Here is a 25347-nt window from a genome sequence, read left to right as displayed (position 1 = left end):
TGAGATGGCAATGATGTATAGATCTCTTCCAAAACTTCAGGTGAAAAATAAAAGAGGGTAAAGATCACCTTTCACCTAAGAAAAATATCTCTAGGTATTGGGTGGAGCTCAGATTCTCTGTTCACTCACTACCAGTTTCTGGACCTATACAACCTGAGTCGGTCAGCTTCTCTCCGTGGTCATTGCCCCTCACCTGATTCACGCTGCCAGCCTTCTTGCCCTGACTATTGCAATAGCCCCTTCCTCTTACCTTACTGCAGTTTATTCTCTACTCAGCACAGTGATATTTCTAGACACTAAGTCAAAGGTTTTATTTTTTACTGTCCTATTTAAAATCCTTCAACTTCTTGGAGGGAGCTCTGAGGGAGGTGGCGGGGGAGAGAGGAGCCCTGAGTGATGGAGGAAAAATAAAATATAAAATCCTTCAACTTCTTCCTGATTTGCTGATTATAAAGTCCAAACTCCTTGCCATAGCCTACAAGACTCTATATGGCCTGTCTTCTGCCCACATCTCCACTCACATAATATCTCATTGCATAAATATCTGTTGAATAAATGAATGAATAACACTTCCTTAACTTTTCAGATAGAAATCAGTTTCCCAAAAACCATAGTGCCAGAACATAACAAATTTATTTTCATGTGTTCATCTGGATGGCAACTAGTTGGTTGTCGGTGCAGGTAAACATGTCTATTATTCATCTTTATCTCTGCTGTGTTCAAGCAAAGAAAGTTCACTCCACTCCCACCCAACCCCCTTTGGTATTTTGTGAAAGACTCTTAGTTTTTCTTTTTTTGGCTGACAACTGAATGCAAAATCCTGCCATAATATCCAGAATATATTAGCCAAATAGTATACTCTATGAGGGCATCATGTTTGTACTAAGGATCATCAGTTGGCTGATTTCTATTAGTTAAAATCAATCAAGTAGTAGTAGCTCTTCTGGTGATGACAGATTTGATTGTTAATTAATCATAACATCAATGAGAGGTTCTTTAAAATTCATACAAAAGCTATTTTTTTAAAAGAATCTGCTTTTAGAATTTAAGTAAACAGTCATTGCCTGTCATTTTGCTAAGCTCACTACATTTTTGATCTACAAGTGCATTTAATGAACTCAATAGCCAGCAGTTAGTCAGATTAAAAGACTGAGAAATGTCAATACAGGCATGATCTGTGAATAGCTGACAAACATTACTCAGTTACTGGATTTCAGTTGGTCGACGGGCAGGCTTATTAAAGTGCCGATTCTGTTGTGGGAACCCTCATCAGAAGACACTGCTTTATCCTCAAGATGTCAAACTTGCTTCCAATGGGTAAATTTATTTTTTAATTTATTATTTATTTATTTATATTTTATTTTTGGCTGCGTTGGGTCTTAGTTGCGGCATGCAGGATCTTCGCTGAGGCATGCGGGATCTTTCACTATGGTGTACAGGCCTCTCTCTAGTTTCCAGAGCGTGTGGGTTCTGTAGCGTGTGGCACGCCAGCTCTAGTTGAGGTGTGAGAGCTCAGTAGTTGTGGCACACGGTGCTTAGTTGCCCCGCGGCATATGGGATCTTAGTTCGCTGACCAGGGATCGAACCCCTGTCCCCTGCATTGTAAGCAAGATTCTTTACCACTGAACCACCAGGGAAGTCTCCCAATGGGTAAATTATCGTGATACAAAAATAGACTGCAGATAAAGCCCTCAATTTTACTTGGGTAAACCCCAGAGTAAAGTAACCCAGATTGTTACTTAAATTTACATTTAGAAAAGTAAAAGATTTCAGATAAAAATATAAGTTTAGTTTGAAAACATAGACTATTATTCTAGATTATGATTTTCTTACCTATCTCTTATTTAACTAATATTTATTTATACTTGGTTTGGCAGGTGAAAGAGCTATCTGGATTCTCGAAGGAGACTCTTCAAATCATGCTTAAAGGCTCAAATTGAGCTCTTACCTAATCAGATCAGTGATATATTTTCATGATCCAGGATGAGGTATGATCCACAATGTCTTTCTTTCATTCCTATTTTGTTTGCTAGAGTAGCCCGATTCTCACTAGATCCCATTCAGCCTGAAACTCCACTTTCATATATATTATGTCAGCTAGATTATCTCTCAAAGGCAAATGAAAAAAATCTAGAGTCCTATTTCCCAGAGATCTTTAATCTAGACTGAAAGTAAATCCAGATGCTTAAATATTTTAATATATTTAGACAGGATCATTTAGTTTGTTACTTTCAAAATATAATCTTTTAAATTTAGATCTGAATGACTCGAGTGTGCAGAACTGGCAAATGTGCAGAACAATAAGACAAATTTACATTAACGAGTTTTATTACATCAACTGAGGGTCATAAGAGCTTCACATGCTCTAATAAACCCAGGGAATGCATAAGAGCCAACAATGCCAAGAACAAATTAAAAGGAAAGTTCAGATGTCAGACTTGGTTCGTTGACATCTTTGGAAATGTATTGTTTTCGAGTTGAAAATCTAACTGCTTTGAAAATAAATCTTACCATTATTTAAAGAGAATTTTTTAAAATAATCACTATCATAAGGAAAAGTCTTGGTTTAAAAAAAAAATCTAAAGTCTAATAGTAACTTAAAAAAAAAAATCAAGTGAGGAAATTAAAAGATGGAATATATACTATAGGCCACAAGAAACTTGGGCACAAATTGAGTAGTTCTTAGAAACTGAGGCATAGCCTGCTCAAAAATAATACTTCTCATATAGGGGTAAATTGCTCTAATATGTTTTTCTTTGCTTCCCAGGAGCATAACACAACTTGGGCATAAAGGAGAAAATGTGTCAGTTAACTTTCATAATGCTGCAATTTCTCTTCCTCCAAAATCCATTTCTGTGTTACATTTAAATGTTAACATGGTGAAACTTAAAGAAAACTTAATCAGGTATACAAAGTGAATTAAGAGAACCTTTTCTTCCCAAATTTAATTCAAAGTGAATTTGAAAAAACAAACAGGAATAAACTACTGGTATCTAATGGAACCATATGCCGGCTCACACTGTTTTTTATTCAAGCCAACACTGTTAACCTAATTCTTTATTTTAAATTAACATTAATTTATTTTTCAAACTAAGCTTACAGGTTAAAATGTCTTTAACACAAATTGCTGTAAAGAATTTTTTACTAAGAATTATTTCAAATCCAAAGAAAATAACCCCCATACTGAAAAAGAGATTTAATCACTGTTGCTATACATTATTTTTTTCACTAATAGTCAACAACCTAGTTAAATTTTTCTCATGCTTTATAGAAAAAAAATGTGTAAGAGTATTTCATTTGACCAAAATCCATATTTATACATCTGTACATTTCCCCCATTTCTAGATCCTGGATAGCCCAGAGGCACCCAGAGACTTGGCTAGAAACATCTATAGTTACTTACTCATTACCAGTCCTTACTCATCAGCAATCCAGAGAACCAGTTTGAGATCTGGGTCACTCTTGAGTATTAAGGTCCATCTTGCATTAATTAGAACTGATTTAACTGCAAGCATCCCAACCAGAGAAATGTATCCCTGAGATTTACAGCATCCCAGAGCACTGAAATGAGTGCAAACTTTATAAGTATCTTAATGCTTTATCTTCATTTTTCTGCTAATCTCACGCTGGAAAGTTCATGTTCCTTAAAAAAAGATTATTTACCTCTGGTCAGTGGTAAGCTGGTAAATGTTTAACAACAGCTCTGTGGAAAAGGAGGAGGAGGAGGAGAAAGCAATGACTCTGATTGGTAGCACTGCCAAATACTGTGGTGTAAATACTTCCACCGTGGCTGATTTCCAGCCACCAATGGGATATCAGTGAATGCAGAATTGGGAATAGAAGCTCAGTAGGACGCTATTACATCGTATTTCCACCATGCATATCCAAAGACATAAATGAACTCAAGGCCATATACAAAAGTGAAATGGAGTAAAATAGGAAGTGATGACTTGAGTATTTATTACTTTTGTTTTTTATACAGTGGATTTAAGTTTATATAATGCAATTTTAAATAATGCCTGAGTTTAACAACCACTTCACCAAGTTCCTGAAAACTGAACAAGCAGCTCTCATGAGCCACTAAAAGCGGATTCCCGCACACCCCCGCTATCTTGTTTGTCTCTCTCCTTGGGTATGTTTTTGTTCTATTCTCTGAAATTTTAAGTCAAATACATTATGTGTTTTTGTTTTCTTTTTTATTTGTTTGTTTATCAAGACGAATAAGGAATTTAATCATGTGAATAATTCTGGCTACATACCATGGAGATTATTTTTATATAAATTTTAAAAAATAAATTAATTTATTTATTTTTGGCTGCATTGGGTCTTCTTTGCTGCACACGGGCTTTCTCTAGTTGCAGCGAGCGGAGGCTACTCTTTGTTGCAGTGCGTGGGCTTCTCATTGCTGTGATTTCTCTTGTTACAGAGCACGGGCTCTAGGCGCGTGGGCTTCAGTAGTTGTGACACGCGGGCTTCAGTAGTTGTGTCTCGTGGGCTCTAGAGCGCAAGCTCAGTAGTTGTGGTGCAGGGGCTTAGTTGCTCTGGGGCATGTGAGATCTTCCCGGACCAGGGATTGAACCCATGTCCCCTGCATTGGCAGGCAGATTCTTAACCACTGAGCCACCAGGGATATCCCCATGGAGATTTTTAAATATTATTTTTTCCATCTATTTTGTAAATAGTCTGTTGTTTGTATTATTGACCAGATACTATATAGGAGCCTTAGTGGGTTTCGTCTTTTGTTTGCTTGTTTATTTCCATCAGGTTGTGTTTTCTTTAAACTTACTAATTTCTAATTTTGCCACAGTGTGATTTGAGAATGTCGCCTGTATAATCTCAGCTCTTAAAGTTCATTCAGATTTTACTGTTGTGAAATATTTTTGTTAGTAATAAGAATAATAAAAGTTACAATTTACAGAGTAGATCCCAGAAACATATACCCTTTAATCTTCTCAAGAATCTGATATAATAGTGTCTTAACTCAGAATACCTATGAAACAAAGCTGAATAAAACCCTCTTTGCAATGCTTTGTGGGCGAGTATAATACCAGGGCAGCAAGCGGAGGGAATGAGGAATAAGGGAGGAAGGAAATCTCCCAAGACAGCTGCACGGTCACCCAGGACATCTCCAAGGTGAGTATGTGGAACCAGTGCACCTCAGAATAGTCCACTGGGGAAGAAGAAGAGAGAGAGGGTTTGGCCTGTGGAGCTTGTCGTTCTACCTTCTAGTGTCAAAGTTCACCCTAAGCAGGCATTAACACCCTGCGGTAGATTGTTTGCAAGAATGGTCGCAGTAATTCCTCCCATTCCTGACTGCATGGCCCTTCGAAATGGGAATGCACAGCAATTCCTAACGAGAGGAGGAATTTTTGTAAAGCAATTATACTCCAATAAAGATGTTAAAAAAAAAAGAGGAGGAATTTATTTCTCCAGCCCTTGAACCTTGGTTTGGTCATGTGACTTTGGCCAAGGGGACATTAGCAAATATGATGCTGAAAAGAAAACTTGAAAAGTGCTTGAGCATCCGGGCTTGCCCTCTCTTACTGCTGGGAACTTCTGCCACCATGAAAATGACCCTGGGCTGATCTGCTGGGTGATGAGACACTCATGAAGTTGTCTCAGCTGACACTGACCCAACTGCCAGACATGTGGGTGAAGCCCCCCCGCCCGACAAGACCAATCAGCCTGCCAACCAACAGACCTGTGACTCCATTCTACATCAGCCAGTCCCAGATGAGCCCAGACTAAAAGAACGGCCCGATCATCCTTAGAATTGTGAGAAATAAGTGTTTGTTATTTAAAAGCATTAAGTTTGGGGCTTTGTAGCAAAAGCCAACTGATGGACTATACCACGCTTCCAGATTGGGTTACTAGCCCGTTAAGTAGGTGCTGGAGAAGCCAGATCCTCTGACCTATGTTTCAGTGTTTCCTTGGAGTCCAGAAGAAGCAGAAGAAGTTGTATTATACTCCTTGGGCTCCAATCCAATGTCACTGAAACCACTACAACTCCCACCATGATGGGTGCCATGCTGAAGCCACACTGCAGAGGAGGTGAGGGCAGCCAGTGGTGCACGGAGACGAGGTGATGGGTGAAATATCCACAGAGCAAGGACCAAAGTCCAAGTGTGGAGGTAGGGCCAGGCAATATGGGGGAGTGCATAAGCTCTACAGACAGCTGCTTTTATCCTGCGTGAAATAAGACTCAATTTGTAAGTAATGAAAACTAACTTGAAACAGCTTAAGGGAAAAAGGTTAATTTATTACAAGGATGCAGAAAGGCAGTGGGGCCTTCGAAAGGGGTCAGTGTCAGAAAATGAAAATCTCAGGACTCTCTCTCCATATATCACCCAGATCTCTCTGCACAATTACTTCATGCTTCTCTCTTTCTGCAAACGCCCTACTTTCTCTGCTCCTCCAGGACTCTGTGGAAGAGATTACACATATGGTCCCCTAAATTCAAAGGTTACTATTCCAGGCCCACAGATGTGCCAAATTTCCAAATGAAAGAAACTGAGTCTGGCTGCAATCAGACGTGCACACCTAGGTAGAATCAGCCATGAGGGGGGGGGGGGGGGGCGGAAGTCTTGCCAGTGGTTGATTCCACTGGACAAGGGCAAAGGGAAGTTTCCAGAGAAAGGGGGTGAGAACTGAGAAACCCAAAAGGTGTCAACCATATTCACCCAATTTAAAAGGTGAAGACATCAACCAAAGTTCGGGGAGAATAAGGAACTCTCTCCCTGTCTAAAGTCACACACACTTCCAGTGGCAAGGTCTTAATACAGCTCTGATCTCAAATCCCAAACCCTTTCACTTCTAGCAGAATTATCCCATGGGATCTTACCAAAACATATCTAAGATATTTGTATTTTCTATAATTAGCATGTTTAATTCTATAAGAAAAAACACAAAATTATATCTTAAGCCAAGATACATCAAGGAAAATCACTCCCTGAAAAGGGAAACCGTGTACACTGATGGTGGGATTGTAAATTGGTGCAGCCACTATGGAGAACAGTATGGAAGTTCCTGTAAAAACTAAAAATAGAAATACCACATGATCTAGCTATTCCACGCCTGGGTATATGTCCAAAGCACATGAGAACACTAATTTGAAAAGATACATGCACTCCAATGCTCATAGCAGCATTATTTACAATAGCCAAGATATGGAAGCAACCTAAGTGTCCATCAACAGATGAATGGGTAAAGAAGATGTGGTATAACAATGGAATATTACTGAGCCATAAAAAGAATAAAATACTGCCATTTGCAGCAACATGGATGGACCTAGACAGTATTATGCTAAGTGAAATAAGTCAGACAAAGACAAATACTCTATGTCATCACTTATATGTGGAATCTAAAAAATAAAGCTAGTGAATATAACAAAACTGAAATAGATTCACGGATACAGAAAACAAACTAGTGGTTACCAGTGAGGAGGGGGAAGAGGGGAGAAGTGAGATAGGCACATGGGATTAAGAGACACAATGGAATATTACCCATAAAAAACAATGAAATAATGCCATTTGCGGCAACGTGGATGGACCTAGAGATTATCATACTAAGTGAAATAAGACAGAAAGACAAATATTATATGATACACTTATATGTGGAATCTAAAAAATAATATAAATGAATCTATATACAAAACAGAAACAGACTCACAGACACAGAAAAACTTATGGTTACCATAGGGAATGGGGGGAGGGATAAATTAGGAGTATGGGATTAACAGATACAAACTATTATACGTAAAATAGATAAGCAACAAGGATTTACTGTATAACACAGGGAACTATATTCAATATCTTGTAATAACTTATAATGGTAAATAATCTGAAAAAAATATACATACAACCAAATCACTTTGCTGTACACCTGAAACTAACACAACATTGTAAATCAACTATACTTCAATAAAACAAACAAACAAAAAAACAGCACTGAGCTAGAATCTGTGACATGGAGCTTGCAAGAATCTTTAATATATTGAATTTACTCTGTAATTTTTATGATTTACATATTTTTTTAATCAAATAGTTCAATAGTTTAAAATGGAAAACAACTGTCCCTGCTACAACCCTCCCACTCCCCAGAGGTAACTAGTTTCACTCTTTTAACCTTTATTCTGGTATTTGCCTCCATATTTTATTTTCTGTGTGTGTGTGTGTGTGTATTTATATTTATTTATTTATTGTTATTGGAGTATAGTTGCTTTACACTGCTGTGTCAGTTTCTGCTGTACAGCAAATTGAATCATCCATACATATACATATATCCCCTCCTTTTTGGATTTCCTTCCCATTTAGGTCACCACAGAGTATGGAGTTCCCTGTGTTGTACAATATGTTCTCATTAGTTATTTATTTTATACATAGTAGTATATATATGTCAATCCCAATCTCTCATTTCATCCCCCGCCCCGTTTTCCCCTTGGTATCCATATATTTGTTCACTAAGTTTGTGTCTCTATTTCTGCTTTGCAAGATCATCTATACCATAAGATCTATACCATTTTTCTAGATTTCACATGTATGCATTAATATACGATATTTGTTTTTCTCTTTCTGACTTACTTCACTCTTCACTTACTTCACTTATGACCATCTCTAGGTCCAATGACACAATTGCAAATGACACAATTTCGTTCCTTTTTATGGCTGAGTAATATTCCATTGTATATATGTACCACATCTTCTTTACCCACTCCTCTGTTGATGAACATTTAGGTTGCTTCCATGTCCTGGCTTTTGTAAATAGTGCTACAGTGAACATTGCGGTGCATGTATCTTTTTGAATTATGGTTTTCTCTGGGTATATGCCTAGGAGTGGGATTGCTGGGTCATATGGTAGTTCTATTTTTAGTTTTTTAAGGAACCTCCATACTGCTCTCTATAGTGGCTGTATCAATTTACATTCCCACCAACAGTGTAAGAGGGTTCCCTTTTCTCCACACCCTCTCCAGCATTTATTGTCTGTAGATTTTTTGATGATGGCCATTCTGACCAGTGTGAGGTGATACCTCATTGTAGTTTTGACTTATATTTCTCTAATAATTAGTGATGTTGAGCATCTTTTCAAGTGTTTGCTGGCCATCTGTATGTCTTCTTTGGAGAAATGTCTATTTAGGTCTTCTGTCCATTTTTGGATTGGGTAGTTTGTTTTAATATTGAGCTGCATGAGCTCCTTGTATATTTTGGAGATTAATGCCTTGTCAGTTGCTTCATTTGAAAATATTTTCTCCCGTTCTGAGGGTTGTCTTTTCGTCTTGTTTATGGTTTCCTTTGCTGTGCAAAAGCTTTTAAGTTTAATTAGGTCCCATTTGTTTAGTTTTGTTTTTATTTCCATTTCTCTAGGAGGTGGGTCATAAAAGATCTTGCTGAGATTTATGTCAGAGAGTGTTTTTCCTATGTTTTCCTCTAAGAGTTTTGTAGTGTCTGGCTTCACATTTAGGTGTTTAATCCATTTTGAGTTTATTTTTGTGTATGGTGTTAGGGAGTGTTCTAATTTCATTCTTTTACATGTAGCTGTCCAGTTTTCCCAGCACCACTTATTGAAGAGACTGTCTTTTCTCCACTGTATATTCTTGCCTCCTTTGTCATAGATTAGGTGAACATTGGTGTGTGGGTTTATCTCTGGGCTTTCTATCCTGTTCCATGTTTTTGTGCCAGTACCATACTGTGTAGATTACTGTAGCTTTGTAGTATAGTCTGAAGTCAGGGAGCCTGATTCCTGAAGCTCCGTTTTTCTTTCTCAAGATTGCTTTGGCTATTCGGGGTCTTTTGTGTTTCCATACAAATTGTAAAATTTTTTGTCTAATTCTGTGAAAAATGCCAATGGTAATTTGATAGGGATTGCACTGAATCTGTAGATTGCTTTGGGTTGTATAGTCATTTTCACAATATTGATTCTTCCAGTCCAAGAACATGGTATATCTCTCCATCTGTTTGTGTCGTCTTTGATTTCTTTCATCAGTATCTTATAGTTTTCTGCATACAGGTCTTTTTCTGCCTCTATATTTTAATATAATGTGCTTAGGGAATTCCCTGGTGGTCCAGTGGTTAGGATTCCATGCTCTCACAGCCAAGGGCCCGGGTTCGATCCCTGGTCGGGGAACTAAGATCCCGCAAGCCATACAGCAAGGCCAAAAATAAATAAATAAATAAATAAAACAAAATAATGTGCTTATATTATAGTCACGTGAATTATTAATATAAATGTAATTTATATTCATATACACACATGGTACCATTAAGTTTAATAGAAATACTTAAATTCTTCTTGATTTTTACTTTTAGATATTATATATTAATTTTCTACTATGGAAAACAAGAATTTAACTCTTACCTCACCCCACACATATACACATACTCCCCCTCCATTCTCAATATAATTACATATTTCATTTTTGCTAAATCAATATTCAGGGTGTATATGATTATGAAATTATCTTTCACAGTTCAATACGCATACTTATTGGGTTTTGGTTATATTTCCTTTCCTTGTATAACTTTTCGTTTGCCCTAAAAGTAGTAATTGTCTTTTCTTCCATTTGCTTAGTTTTCTGTTCCTCTCACTGGCCTATCCCAAAACTATTCGACACAGTGTCAATCCCCACCAACAACACTCACACTCGTTAGGTAAACTGTCTTCGTACAGCCAGGCCTCCTGAAGCCCAGAGTCCTCCTGCTCCAGGCTGACCCGCTGCCCAGTCTTTAACTTGAAGGTTCTTGCCACCACCATGATGGGGATTCCCTTTGTCTCATCTGAGATGGATGCCTGTTTCCCGGATCCTGTGTCTTAATTTTCCTTGGTTTACAGCCTCGTGTAGGTAGAACTTCTTTCAGCAGACTTCTGAGAAAAGTTGAGGGGGTGGTACGTTGTTTTGAGACTTGAATGTCTGAAAGTATGTTTATTCTACCCTCATTCTTAATAGTTTGGTGGGTGTAGTAAATATTGTTTATTTTCCATACCAACCAAGATCTTTTAATCACCTTCCCTTGGTAAATTTCCCACACATTGAGTCTCACTTTTCCAAGGTAGAATCTTGAATGTGCTCTTTTGCTACTGGGGTTGGCAGAAGGAGGTATGCAGCCTAAGCTCTTCTAATGACACATACCTCTATGAGACTTCAGTTCAGAAGTAAGCAACGTGAGATAGTAGTTGTTTGCAGAATCCATCTTTTTGGAAAATGATGGAAATAGAGACATCTAGTCTGGAGGGGAGGGATGGCTCAAGAGTGAAGCTTCTTCATCATGCAGCCAGCTGTGCTGTCTGTGCCAGGTGTGGTAGTGGAGATGTCTTCTCAAGTGCAGCTCCCACAGTGGTCTTTGGGTGTGGACCTGGCACCTTGGTATACAAGCCTGCATTCTCTGGCTCACCAGAAAATTCCATAAACCACCTAAGCAATCTGAAGTCAATAAATTTCTTATCTGCTTAAACTAACTATATAGATTCTGCTGTTGACAATTAAGAATACTAACTGATATAGCTAGGTATAGAATTATAGCTTGGAAATCATTTTCCCTCAGAATTTGCAAAGCATTTTTCCATGGTCTTCTGTTATGATGTTTCTCTTGAGAAGTCTGATGCCATTCTTGTTCTAAGGTTCTGGATGTGACTTATTTTTCCTCTCTGAAGGATTTGAGGTTATTTTTTTATGCCTAATACTCTGAAATTTCTAGTTGAAATGCTGTGGCATGGGTCTTTTTGCATTCATTTGGTGGCCACACACAGTTGTACATGTTGTGCACTGCACCACTTTAGGGAGCACTAATCTCATCTTAATCCACAGACACACTTGTATGGCTGTCCACAAAGACCCTGTGGACACTCTGTGGGACTTTACAATCTGGAGACGACTATTCTTGAGTTCTGGGAAATCTTTTGTATAGTCTTTCTTCTCAACCATTGTCTTTGTTCTACCTCTGGAAAACCTATTAGTCAAATATTGGGCTTCCAAGATTAATCTCATTTTCTTATTTTGTCCCTATTTTCCATTCCATGTCTCCTTGTTCCACTTTCTGAGAGATTTCCTCCAATTTATCTTCCAAACTTCACCTGTGCTATTAGTTAACTTCAGCTGTGCTATTTTTAATTCACAAGAGTTCTTTCTAAAAATAGCAATTCCTTCTCCAGGATCTTGATCTTATCTCTCTGAAGATATCAATTATAGATTTACTTTTTTCTTATTTTAGCTTTTCTTCCATTCACTGCATTCTGTCTCCTTTGTTTTTCCTTTCCACTTGCTGTTTCTTTTTCATTTGTCAGTGTCCCTTTTTTGCTTTAGATAGGATGTAAAATGCCTCAGTTTGAACCCCAGCCAACTTGACTCCAAAGACCTTTCTTAATGAGTAAAATAATTTGTTCAAGATACGATTATTATAGCCTCTATTTATTAAAGATCTACCATATAACCTATGAGTTTACACAGTACTTAGCACAGTACCTACTCCTGGCAGTCAATATTTGTTGAATGAATTTGTTTCATTCAATATTATTCAATGAATATTTACTTCCTATTTCCAAGAACTATTTTCCTTTATTTTTCTTCTCTATTCAGCACATTAGCATGGCTTGCCCAGAGCACCTTCTCACCTCAATAAAAGTAGAGATACACTGACCCATGTATTGCCATCTGTGTTCCTTGGCTGTCTTTTCTCTAGACATCATACAGACCACCACTCTTCTCTTGTGACAGTACATTCCTGCAACAGGATGGATAGACAGACAGACATATAGATAGATAATTTGGATATAGATACTTGGGTCAGTTATAGCTTTTTTTATATCAATTACTTTTGATTACTCCTGCTAAGAATATGCTTGTAGTACAGCTGCCCTGACTTAACTGGGAGAACCACCCCATCCTGCTCAAAAAGAACTTTAGTGACCATCTCTTGGGGTGAGTTATCTTTGCAGTCGGCTGCTCTGACCCATGTATATGAATATTCTTATTAACCTTAACTTGAGAGGGGAAGCCTCATCCTTAAATTATAAATATGACTATTATATGGAGCCTCTAGCCCACTAAGTACCCACTAATGGTATGTTTGTTTGTTTTCTTTTTTAGCGGCTGAGGTGAAGTTTCCTTATTTTCTTTTAAAGACTTAGTAAATTAGTGAAAATTAGGAAAGACCACTTAATTTTAAGCAGAGTAGACCACATAAAACTATTCTAAAAGAAAACCAGGCAGGACAATATAAAAGAAAAATAATTCAAAAATAGAGAAAGAGGGGGATTTCCCTGGTGGCGCAGTAGTTAAGAATCCACCTGCCAATTCAGGGGACACGGGTTCGATCCCTGGTCCAGGAAGATCCCACATGCCGTGGAGCAGCTAAGCCCATGCGCCACAACTACTGAGCCTGCGCTCTAGAGCCTGTGAGCCACAACTACTGAGCCCGCCTGCCACAACTACTGAAGCCCGTGCACCTAGAGCCCGTGCTCCGCAACAAGAGAAGCCACCGCAATGAGAAGCCCGCGCACCGCAATAAAGAGTAACAACCCCTGCTCGCCACAACTAGAGAAAGCCCACACACAGCAACAAAGACCCAATGCAGCCAAAAATTAATTAATTTCTAAAAAAATAGAGAAAGAGGGAAAAGTAAAACCAGCAACATCCTAAAGAAGCATGATCCATAAAAACCTAAAAAGGAAAAAGTTTTACATACTTTCTGAAGAAAACCAAGGCTTGTGTTGAAGGCCAGATTATCGAGATATTTCTGATATACTAAAGAACAATTAAGAATAGAAATAGAAAAATAGCAGCCTTCTCAAAATAGGGAAGGCTTTGCAACATGTATATATTTAATCTGTGGCAAACACATTGTTGAGGAGCTGATCAGGAACCCTAAATTATGGCAACTATTAATTCTACTTTTATATCTTTATAATGCAAAACAAGTTAATGTATATTTTATTCACTTTATTCCCAGATACTTCAATATTATAATTTTCTTTTTAAAGAATTTTCTTCTTAATTTCTTTTTATTACAACAGCTTAGCTTAACTGTTAAAATTATGCTGTCTATTCCTGTAGGGTCAAGTTGTTTTCTAAATCACTATAGCCATCTCTTTACAAATTGCCATAATTCTGAGTAGTAGTGACATCTGCCAACAGTCAATCAATAAAATGAAAAGGTAATGAAAAATCTGTCAGAGAACTATCTTCTATGGAAAAGTTCAACATACATCTTAAATCTCTCTCTTCTTTGTCCTGGAATTCTGTATAAGCTGGAATTACTGAGGAATTCTGTATATACCTGGAATTACTGGGGTGTCTGTCTCAGGCACCTACTGTTTATAGAGACATGAGCATTGTTTAAAGTAAAAAGCATAATTGTTTACTCCCCCAGGTTTGCGCTTTTCAACAAGATGGCAAAGGCAGTGAAATGACAGCCAAGTGTTTCCTGACTGTGTTCTACTTCTTTCATTCCTATTACATCACAAGTATAGCTCAAATTTCACTGCAAGAAACAGAAAGTGTGAATGTTTCCTGTTTGTCATTAGAACTGAAAGCCTTATTTGAGTTTATTTTACAAATTGGCTGCACAGGTGTTCTGTGACACATTGGCATAAATTCCCTCCACAATTACCTATTTTGCACACCACTTTGTTGTACTTTGATAAGCTAAGAAATGCAACCACATAGTCCATTGCTAAAATTATTCAGAGAACTTCCAATCTAAGTGGAACATTCGTTTAGACTCAATCATTATTTCAAGTAAAATCACTGAGACTGCCTCTCTACACATTGCCAATCTACTTGACATCAACACTTCCTAAAATCATTCCAGTTCAAAGTATAAAAGGCTGGGAGGGAGTAGGGCAGGGAGTGGGAAGAAAGGGAGAGGGTTCTACTTTAACTGCTTTAAAATATAAAAATGCACATATACCACTGGACTTTTTTCAAATTGTCATTATTGTCTATTTGAAAACAAACTTATGGTAACCAAAGGGGAAAGGTGGAGGGAGGGATAAATTGGGAGTTTGGGATTAACATATACACACTACTATATATAAAATAGATAATCAACAAGGACCTACTGTCTAGCACAGGGAACTCTACTCAATATTCTGTAATAACCTATATGAGAGAAGATTCTTATATGGGAGAAGAATCTGAAAAAGAATGGATATATGTATAAGTATAACTGCACTTGATCTTAGCCAAAAGGCTGAGAAGCGATGTATAATTGAATCCCTTTGCTGTACGCCTGAAACTAACACAACATTGTAAACCACCTACACTCTAATATAAAATAAAAATTAAATTTAAAAAATTGTCATTCTGTCTATTGTCAAAAATTGTCTAAATTCTATTTGTCAGCATACTAATGCAAGGTGCCTACTGAACCTGTTCAACCATTGTAATCAGTATGAGGAAAAAAATTTTACTTTCAAGGAAAGGGAAGGCCAGGATGAGGAAGACTAACTTATTTACACAATGCAGACATAATATACATTTATTAAAGAAGTATTAGAGAGAGGAAATTTTTTTTAAATTCTTATTTGTACTAGACCTATGTGTACTGTGATTTAGAGTCTTCGATGAAGACCTGATATTTGAATTACTTCATCATTAGCACATCTTGGTGGACTGGAAAACTAAATACAAAAATGCATAGCATGGTAACTAGACTAATCATGGTGATCATTTTGAAAGGTATAGAAATATTAAATCACTATGTTGTGCACCAGTAACTAATATAGTGTTGTAGGTCAATTGTACTTCAAAAACAAACAAACTCACAAAGAAAGTGATCAGATTTGTGGTTACCAGAGGTCAGGGGTCAGGGGAGGAGGAACTGGATGAAGACAAAGGGTACAAAATTCCAGTTATAACTTAGTAGTAGGGATGTAATGTACAACATGATAAATATAATTAACACCTCTGTATGCTATACATGAAAGTTGTTGAGAGGAAATCCTAAGAGTTCTCATCACAGCGGAAAAAATTATTTTTTCTATTTCTTTAATTTTGTATCTATCAGATGAAGGATGTTCACTAAACTTACTGTGGTAATCATTTCACGATGTATGTAAGTCAAATCGTTATGCTGTACACCTTAAACTTATACAAGGCTGTATGTCAATTATATCTCAATAAAACTGGAAGAAAAAAAAGAATCACAAAAATTCAAAAGATTTGACTATTTAAAAAGATAAAACTTTGATATATTTTTAAAATACACCATTAGGAAACATAAACACTATCGATAAAAATGCATAAGCAAAAGGAAGACAATGGCAGGTACATGCTATAAAGGATTCCATATGCCAGAGATGGAGCAAAATACTAACCAGGCAATGACAAGTCAACTCCAATTTTGAGGATTAGGACAACTAACCCATGTTGTTTTGTTTTGTTTTTTTGTTTTAATGTGCCACTGCACACATTCACAAGTCCCTTAATCAGACAAATTCAGCATTTCCAGGATACCACTAAAGAATGCAAAGAAGAAGACAAAGGCAAAAAAGCTCTCTGGTTGACCAAAAACTAAAGCTTAAGCACATTCATTACTCATAGCAGAGCATCCTGGTCACGAATGAGAAACCCATTTCCTATTATCTTAGAGTCAGTTCTGACAAGCATGTTTGATGGTGTCTCTAATTCAACATGGGAAATTATGATGGAGAATTAAGGCTGGAAAGAGACAGTGGTGAGAGGAACAATCAGAAAGTGAGGGAGGAGACAGGAAAGAATAAAACACAAAGATAAAAGTCCCAACTCTCTGAGAGCCTTTAAAGTACAAAGGGACTGTCACATCTCAGCAATCTGCCAAGGCTTCACGGCCATTGACCCATGCCATCATGAGGCCCCTCAGTCATTAAGGGAAGATTAAACTGTATTGTTATTTTACAAAGGCAAATAAGTGTACCATAGATTCCTTTTTTTAAAAAAATATTTATTGAGTATATATGGTATACTGCTATAAAGTGAATGGTGGGTTTTTTAATTTATTTATTTTATTTACTTTATTTTTGGTTGCACTGGGTCTTTGTTGCTGCACCCAGGCTTTTCTCTAGTTGCGGCGAGCAGGGGCTACCCTTTGCTGCGGTGCGCAGGCTTCTCATTGTGGTGGCTTCTCTTGTTGCGGAGCTCGGGCTCTAGGCGCATGGGCCCTAGAGCGCAGGCTCAGTAGTTGTAGTGCACGGGCTTAGTTGTTCCGCAGCACGTGGGATCTTCCCGGACCAGGGCTCGAACCCGTGTCCCCTGCATTGGCAGGTGAATTCTTAACCACTGCGCCACCAGGGAAGCCCCATAGATTACTTTTTAAAGAATTTTATCAAAAGCAGTCTTTCTGTTTTTTATTTTACACATAAATGGACTGTTCAATTATTTAGAAAATTCACTTGTGAGAAAGCAGGCTAGATAACATTTTACTACAAATAATCTGATGACCGTGAACTCTCTAAACATTACTCACAGAATTATTGCCACTGGCCTAATTTACAGTAGGAAGAAATACACTGATTTTTCTCCCAATAGGTCTGTTTTGATCTGATTCATGCTACTTGCCCAGGCCTCATACCAATGGCATAAGCATGCAGCCAGGACTATTGAACACAACAGTCCTAAAGCATGCTTGAAATCTGTGCAACATTTCTTCCCCAACCAAGCCACAGAAAGAAAACATAGCAAAACTAGGAATTGCTGTAGACTGGACTTGGGTTGGATGTTACCCCTAAAGCCAGTCAGAGCAACTCCCTTTGGATATGGCAACACCTTCAAAATCACTTCAAATTAGTGAAGTTCTACTTTTAAATAATCTTTCTGAGCTGAGGCCTCAAGATTTGGAAGATGACACAAAGATAAAATCAATAAATTCTTATTTCTGGTTTCAAAACCTATTTTTTCCCATTATAGAATTCAATACTTTAATACTCTTTTTATACTACTTCAGTTTAAAATGCTCAGAATTACTTTGGCAGTGATGATTCCCAGTAATTGTAGAGTCAAATCATCTTTAATTTTCACATCCACCAACTAAATATTCCCAAGCTCATACTTCCCTTCAATTTCTTCCTTCAGGGGCTTCCCTGGTGGCGCAGTGGTTAAGAATCCGCCTGCCAATGCACGGGACACGGGTTCGAGCCCTGGTCCGGGAAGATCCCACATGCCGTGGAGCAACTAAGCCCGTGTACCACAACTACTGAGCCTGCGCCCTAGAGCCACAACTACTGAGCCCACAAGCCACAACTACTGAGCCCATGTGCCACAACTACTGAAGTCAACGTGCCTAGAGCCCGTGGTCTGAAACAAGAGAAGCCACCACAATGAGAAGTCCGCGCACCGCAATGACGAGTAGCCCCCGCTTGCCGCAACCGGAGAAAAGCCCACGTGCAGCAACAGAAACCCAACGCAGCCAAAAATAAAATAAACAAAATAAATAAATTTATATATAAAAAAAGATATGGCCCATTCAATAAAAGGTATGCAAAGTTAAATAATAATGAGATGCCTTATTTAAAAAAAAATTTCTTCATTCAGTGAGTATTTACTGAACATTTACTCTGCTAGGTACTGGGCTGGAACCCAGGAGACTCATGAGGGAACATAATAGAGCCCATGCCCATTGCACTTAGTACATTCGGGGAATGAAACTGAATTAAATGCCATCTAGTTTCTCAGTGCCTCTTTGAGATAGTTATAGACACTCTAGGGATGTCAAAAGAAATAAACACTAAAAAAAGAGTGGATATATGTATATGTATAACTGATTCACTTTGTTGTATACCTGAAACTAACACAACATTGTAAATCAACTATACGCCAATAAAAATTTAAAAATAAATAAATAATAAGGTCTGGACTTATGATCTCATGTGACAAATAACTTAAATTTGAATACATTACACATTTGAAGGATACACTCTTGAATTATTCCACTACAACTACCTACATATGAATTTATCCGATGTCCAAAGGTCTGAAATCTATTTTTGTTCTCAATGCACTTCCTTCATATGAGCACATTGAATAGCACGGTAAAATTTTAGAGTTTAAACTTTCTCATCTCTTTGGGAAAGAGGAAAACCACATAAAGTAGTGAGATTATCTCGATGCATTTTTTTTTTTCAGTACAAAAATTATGACGAAAACATTGCAGTATAAGACTATATTTACCCAAGCTGAAGATAACCAATTCTGATGTTCAAAGGATGCTAATGCATTTCCTCTCCTCTATAAAATGTGGTTTCTGAGAAAAGGCTTTGTGCCTAATGAAATGTTACTATATAAAGCATATGGACTACCAGTTTAGAGAAATGTAACTGAAGAATCACAGGTACATGCCCTCCTGCAACTTATCAATAGCGGTTTACTACTCAGTTCAATTAAAAATGCTACCATGAGTCTTTTATCTTAGAGAAAAATGTGAGTGGAAAATGAACAAAAGGATCAAGGAATTAGGTTTTAGGTTTTCACCGAAATCCTGACCTACTAGGCCATTTTAGTTTTTAAATGACAGTAATTAAAAAAAAAAAAAATCACACTAATAGTTATTTGTCTCATAGTTTTTATCTAGGTACCCATTCAATAAAATTTTAAGTTACTAACATGATTTTCATACTACTTTACCTGAAAACACAATTGGATTTACTTCTAGATTCTATACTCCCCCATCATAATTTACGGGGGAGTAAACTCTAAAGAAACTTTAGCTCATAGCATCAACTGCTTCCTTCACACGGTTTTGAGCCTCTTAGCTGCTATATGAGTAACTGAAGGAATGAACTGTTTAATAAATCTGTCTGCTAAAAGGAAATCAGAGTCAACCACATTTCCATACCTTCCACTGTTCAAGTCCTCGGTGATCCAGAATTGCTACTACAAACAAAACTGGTATGGCAGTAGAAAATAAACATGGAGCATAGGGAGTGACGAATATTACATTTCTTCCGAACAACGACGACAACGAAAAACTATAGAAAGAGGATGAGAAAAACATAAACCTTTCAGGCAAGACAACCAAAATAACATGGTGCCACGTAATACAATCTTGGGACCCACTGAATTTTATTTAAACGTATCACCCTCCTTGGGAATCTAAATCAAGGACTTGGGATCCTAATTTGAAAATGAAACAGAACAACATAGAGGGAACTGTTTCCTCAAAATAGTAATGGGCTTACAGATGCCTTTTAGGAACTTATACCTAATCAAATCTATTCATTCCTTCTGTAAACTTTAAGCATCCCCAAATTTTATACGTCTCTAAATAAGGTGGAGAAAAGGGGGAAAACCACATTTAGCTGCGTAATTCAAATAGAAGTATTTCTTTCTTCCCAAGTTACATAATTAGGGAAGCCATGAAGCAAACCTTATCTTACCTAAAAACCAGAGATTCATGATTAGGTAACATTTAAACCTTTGACCAATTGCCTTTCCTTGATAACCAATGGGATCCTTCCACTTGTATTTATTTATTTATTTATTTATTTATTTATTTATTTATGGCTGTGTTGGGTCTTCGTTGCTGCACGCGGGCTTTCTCTAGTTGTGGTGAGGGGGGCAACTCTTCGTTGCGGTGCATGGGCTTCTCATGGTGGTGGTTTCTCTTGTTGCAGAGCACGGGCTCTGGGCACATGGGCTTCAGTAGTTGTGGCTCATGGGCTCAGCTGCTCCACAGCATGTGAGATCTTCCCAGACCAGGGCTCGAACCCGTGTCCCCTGCATTGGCAAGCGGATTCTTAACCACAGCGCCACCAGGGAAGTCCCTCCATTGGTCCTTGACCATCCTTCCACAGTCAAGCAAGGAACTCAAAGTCAATTGTCTATAATCATGACATCAACTTAAAACTAAAAAATCCAAACTAGCTGTGCTTATCCTGCAATAGGCATACCAGCACTATATATACAGACACTACCAGCATTATGTATACAGACACGCTTCTCAACTAATCTGATAACACATCTTAAAATTAATGCATTCCCTTGATCTCAAGAGGCCAGACTGGATAAAAGTAAGGCCACTGCTTTGTTCACTCTTTAAAACATTAAAATCTGTGCTGACAGTTGAGTGGCACACAAAACTATACTTAGACATTGTGCTGGTTAACACAGTACTTGCACTTCCCTGTTCATTAGCCATTGGTACATCTACAGTCTTAGGAATTACAATGAGAAATAATGAGAGCAATTTCCTGAGTTACTCCACCTTTATATTACATTTCATTGAGACTTATCCTCTGAAATTACTGGTTGTCCTATCCTGTTTACGTGAGAACTTAAGAAACCTCTCATAATTCTGACATCTTTACACATGAAAAAAAATTGTATACATGTAAGAAAGGTTCCTACAGATGTCATTTTATCATTTAAAAATCACTTTAGCCAAAAAGACGTAAAAGTAAAATTACACATTTTATTCATTCATTCCATCAGCTGAGAATTGCTCAATTGTACAAATACGATATTGTACAAAAAAATCACAAAATGTTACAAAATAAAAAAGTACAAACTGCATTACTTAATAAATACGACTAAAAGTAGTTAAAGTGGAAATGAGATAGGTTTTAGGTTGAAAACATTGTTTGACCCAGCAAACCATACAAGCTCTTGTATACAGACATTTTTATTTGTACATAATACAGGGCAATCCTATTTTGCCTTGTGAAAGACTTTAAAAGGAATAGACTATGAAGACAGTATTCTTCTGCTGGAAAATAACTGCCAAGGTTGGTTGGGGGCATTTATGCCATTAGCTTTTCAATCTCTCGGTTGAATCCAAGAGGCTATATATAAAGCAGGAGGCTTATCTCGTCACAAAGTCTTCTATCACGTTACAATTATTTTTTCAACAAAATGACAAATATAAATAAAAACAATTGAGAGCACCAGACAATCTACTCTAAACCTCAACCACAGTACAGAATAATCACTCTGCCATCAGCAAATATCAGACTTTCATTCAAGTAAGAGCTGGTACTATTCTTTAAAGGAAAAAAAAAAATTCTTCCCATAACCTCCCCTTAAGTATTTTCTCTTTAAAAGGTTGACCATTTCTAGAAAAATAATGATTTTCCAAACAACAAATCTGTTTCATCAAAACGGAATGGGCCAATCATCTGGTAATATGAATGCATCAATATCCATTTTAAATAATTACTTACGAACTGTAAAATTCAAATTCAACAACAAAAAATACTAAATCACAAACTCTGTTCAAAATAATAAACTTCATATAAAGCACTTCTCTGGATTTACGCCGGAAAGCTGTGTGTCAAAATGGAACACGTCATAGATGAAGATACACCAATTGTTAAAAATGTTGTGCAAAAATACATTTTTATAGAAAATAGATTACCAGGAATGAACAAAATTTACACTGTGAGAAATCAGCTTGCAAATTAAGTAGTGCCAACTTTATACAGCAAATGATAAATAGCAGTAGGATCACCCAAAGCTATCATGAAACATCACTTAGGTGCCCAGCAACCTTCAGCTCTGAGGAGAAAACATTCAAAAACATGATTAAGGCATTACACCTACAGTAAATCTACTTCAAAGTTTAAAAGTGCTATTACCCTGATTAGAGTTCACGTAATTCTCCAAACACAAATTAGGTCTGCAATTTTCCCAGGGTGGAGGGCTTCAGACACTTCAAGAGCATGCGTTTTGTTCAATATACATTTTGGATAGGGATATAGCCATGGACTTGGCGAGTTCTTCGTCGCGTTTTCTTTGCACTTGAGTCTGCCTGCACCAAGTGTCATACTCCGGATTCGGATAGGAGTGATCAAACACCGCGTCGTAATGTCCGTTACTGAGCCAACTGAGCCAAATGCTAGGCCTTAGGGAATCCTCTGGGCCCAAATAGTGAATCATGGTAGACACCGTGGGGCTCTCCAGCCTCCCGCCAGTAGTTAGATGTACATTCACGTTCAGCATCTGCCCCATGGCCAGAAGTTCAGGGTACCCGGCCCACGCCCCGTCCTGAGCAGCGGCGATGATAAACTCCCCCACGTCGCCCTCAATCAGGGGGCTAAAGTGGTCGAGGTGGTCGGCGATGTGGTGCACCGTCTGCTCTCGCAGCTCTCGGTGCAGGCTCTGGTCCCCGTACACCGCCTTGCTGACCGCTCGGTAGAGGCAGTTGCCGTCGGGAATGATGTGAAATCGGTACTTGTTCCTCTGCCGCAGGTACTTGTCCTGCCTCTCCACCTCGGCCAGGTACAGGGCCAGCTTCTCGTCCTTGGGATCCGACCTGGAGACGATCGCCGCCTCGGCCGCGCCGCCCGGAACCGCCTCGCCGCTCCGCGCCGGAGGCCCCTCGGCCTCCGGGTCGGGCCGCCGCGGCTCGTCGGCGCTGGGAGGAGGGTCGCCGCGGTCACCGGCCCTGTCCCAGCCCCGGAGGCTCCTCTCCGCCGGGCGCTCCTCGGCCCACGGGCCGGGGCCGGCTTCCGGGCTCCCCGGGGGCGGCGCGGGGCCGCGGTGCTTGGCGGCGGCCAGGGCCTGGCGGTGTTCGCTTAGTCGGAAGTTTCTGTCGGGCCCCTCGCGGGCCGCGTCCAGGCCGGCGGGCTCGGGGCCGTCGGGCCTCAGCAGCTCCTCCAGGAGCCAGGCCGAGGAGCCCCGCCGCGGCGGGACCGGCGCGCCGGGCGGCGGGGCCAACAGGAGGCAGCGGCCGCGCGAGGCGGCGGGCGCCGCGGCGCCGGGCTCCGGGCCGCGCAGCAGGAGCCGGTCGGCGCCCAGGGCCCGCACGGTGATCTGCGCCGTGGACGTGTAGTGCGGCGGCAGCGGCGGCTTGCAGGACCCGCCGGGCGGCCCGGCGGCGGCGGCGGCGGCGGCCGAGGCGGGGGCGGCGGCCCCAGACACCATCTCGAAGCAGGAGGAGAAGGCGGGCATCTTGGCGGCGGGGGCGGCCGCGGCTTCGCGGGGCTCGGCGGCCGCGGCCGGCTGGCACTCACCGGTATCGGGCTCTGGCGCGCTGCCGGCGGGTCCCGGGGGCTGCAGCGAGACCTTGAACGGGGCGGCGGAGGCGGCGGCGGCGGCGGGCGGAGCGGTGGCTGCGGCCGTGGGACCCGGGCCCCCGGCTGGGTAGTGGGTGCAGACGCTGCTGTAAAGCTGCATGTCCCTGCCCGCCGCTCGGCCCCTTATAGGCGCGCCGAGCCCCGGTGAGGGGACACACCCTCCGGGCCCGGGGGAGGGGGCCGGCCGAGCGCGGTGACCCAGTGCCCCGAGAATAGAAATGACCAAAGGGCCGGCGGCGCGTCAGGAGCCGCATATAGCGCCCGGGGCCCCGCCAAATTCCTGCTGCGCCACAGCACGCGGTGGGGGCGGGGAGGGGACGCGCGCTCGACCCCTGCCGGCGCGCTCGGCCCGCAGACCCGGGACGCGTGCGCCCGCTGCCACTGCTCCGGCCCGCGGCGGCCGCTGGGGACTCTCTGAGGGAGCCGCCCGCCCTGCTGGAGCGCGTCCCACCGGCGAGGAGCAGCGCGCGGCTCGCTGAGGGGCCAGGAGGCGGGGCCGCGGTTGTTTACCTCAGGCCGCGCGGCCGCGTCACGTGCCCCCGCTGGAATGCGCGGCTCGTCGCGTCGCCCCATTCAACTGCCCGGGTTCGTCCTGCCCCTCCTGCTCGCCCCGCCCTGTTCGGCGACGTCATGGGCGTGGCCCGCGGGCGCGCGGGCGGGAGAGCGCGGAGGGTCGGAGCTCTCTGTACGGTCAAGGGGCTCCTTGCCGCTGCCCCACCTCAGCCGTAGTTTTAGACGCCGCGCTTTTCTGCGCTGCTGCAGCGGTCGTGGCGGGATGGGCACTGCTTGGGGCGGGCTAGAATGCTGAAAGTGCGCGTTTCGGAAGAAGCTTCCGGCTTCGGTATGGAGAACGGAGAGCTGCCCTGAAACCTGCACGGCCTCTGCCTGGTCATACCACCACTGCCCTCTTTTTCATTCAGTCCCTTGGGTTGTATTGTTAACGTAGCGTGACGCCTCCCTTTCTCCCCAGCACCTTGCTGCCCTGCTAAACCGAAACCAACTTTTCTGCAGCCCTAACCCGTGACGACGAGCAAATACAAGACGGGCGAAATACCAAATGCCTAACCGAGCCTTTTGAAACTAGGGGCAGCTGCTAACCATGGGTCAGAGGCAAAGTAGAGAGGGTCGTGATGCATCGCGAATGTGTGGAAATTGAATAGAATTTTGAACATAGTTGTACCCAATTGTGTTAGTTGTCCCTGTTTGTAAAGGAAAGCCGTAATACGCACATGATCAACCGTGTACTGACTGTACAGTAGTAGGCAGCTCTTGCTATATGCTGAGCTTTGATCACAAGCTAAACTAACAGGCCCTAAACGTTCAAAGGGAACCTAGGAAGCTGTCCCACCGTTTTACTGATGAGGAAATAGCTTA

General features: G+C 40.6%; 1 protein-coding gene across 1 annotated transcript; it reads right to left on the bottom strand.

The window, feature by feature from the left end:
• Nucleotides 1-21357: 21357 nt before the first annotated feature.
• On the bottom strand, nt 21358-24957 carry OTUD1 (OTU deubiquitinase 1). Its single transcript, XM_082449776.1, has one exon. It carries the CDS (start codon nt 24071-24073, stop codon nt 22610-22612), a length of 1464 nt encoding a protein of 487 aa, XP_082305902.1. The 5' UTR covers nt 24074-24957; the 3' UTR covers nt 21358-22609.
• Between the last annotated feature and the right edge of the window lie 390 nt (nt 24958-25347).

The sequence above is a fragment of the Balaenoptera physalus genome, assembly GCF_965194825.1.
Source record: "Balaenoptera physalus genome assembly, chromosome: 2".
Lineage (NCBI taxonomy): Eukaryota > Metazoa > Chordata > Mammalia > Artiodactyla > Balaenopteridae > Balaenoptera > Balaenoptera physalus.
This window is presented reverse-complemented; position numbering and strand designations above follow the sequence as displayed.

What these genes read in the sequence shown, in the direction of transcription:
- OTUD1 (XM_082449776.1), bottom strand. Translation starts at nt 24,073, where the DNA reads ATGCAGCTTTACAGCAGCGTCTGCACCCACTACCCAGCCGGGGGCCCG.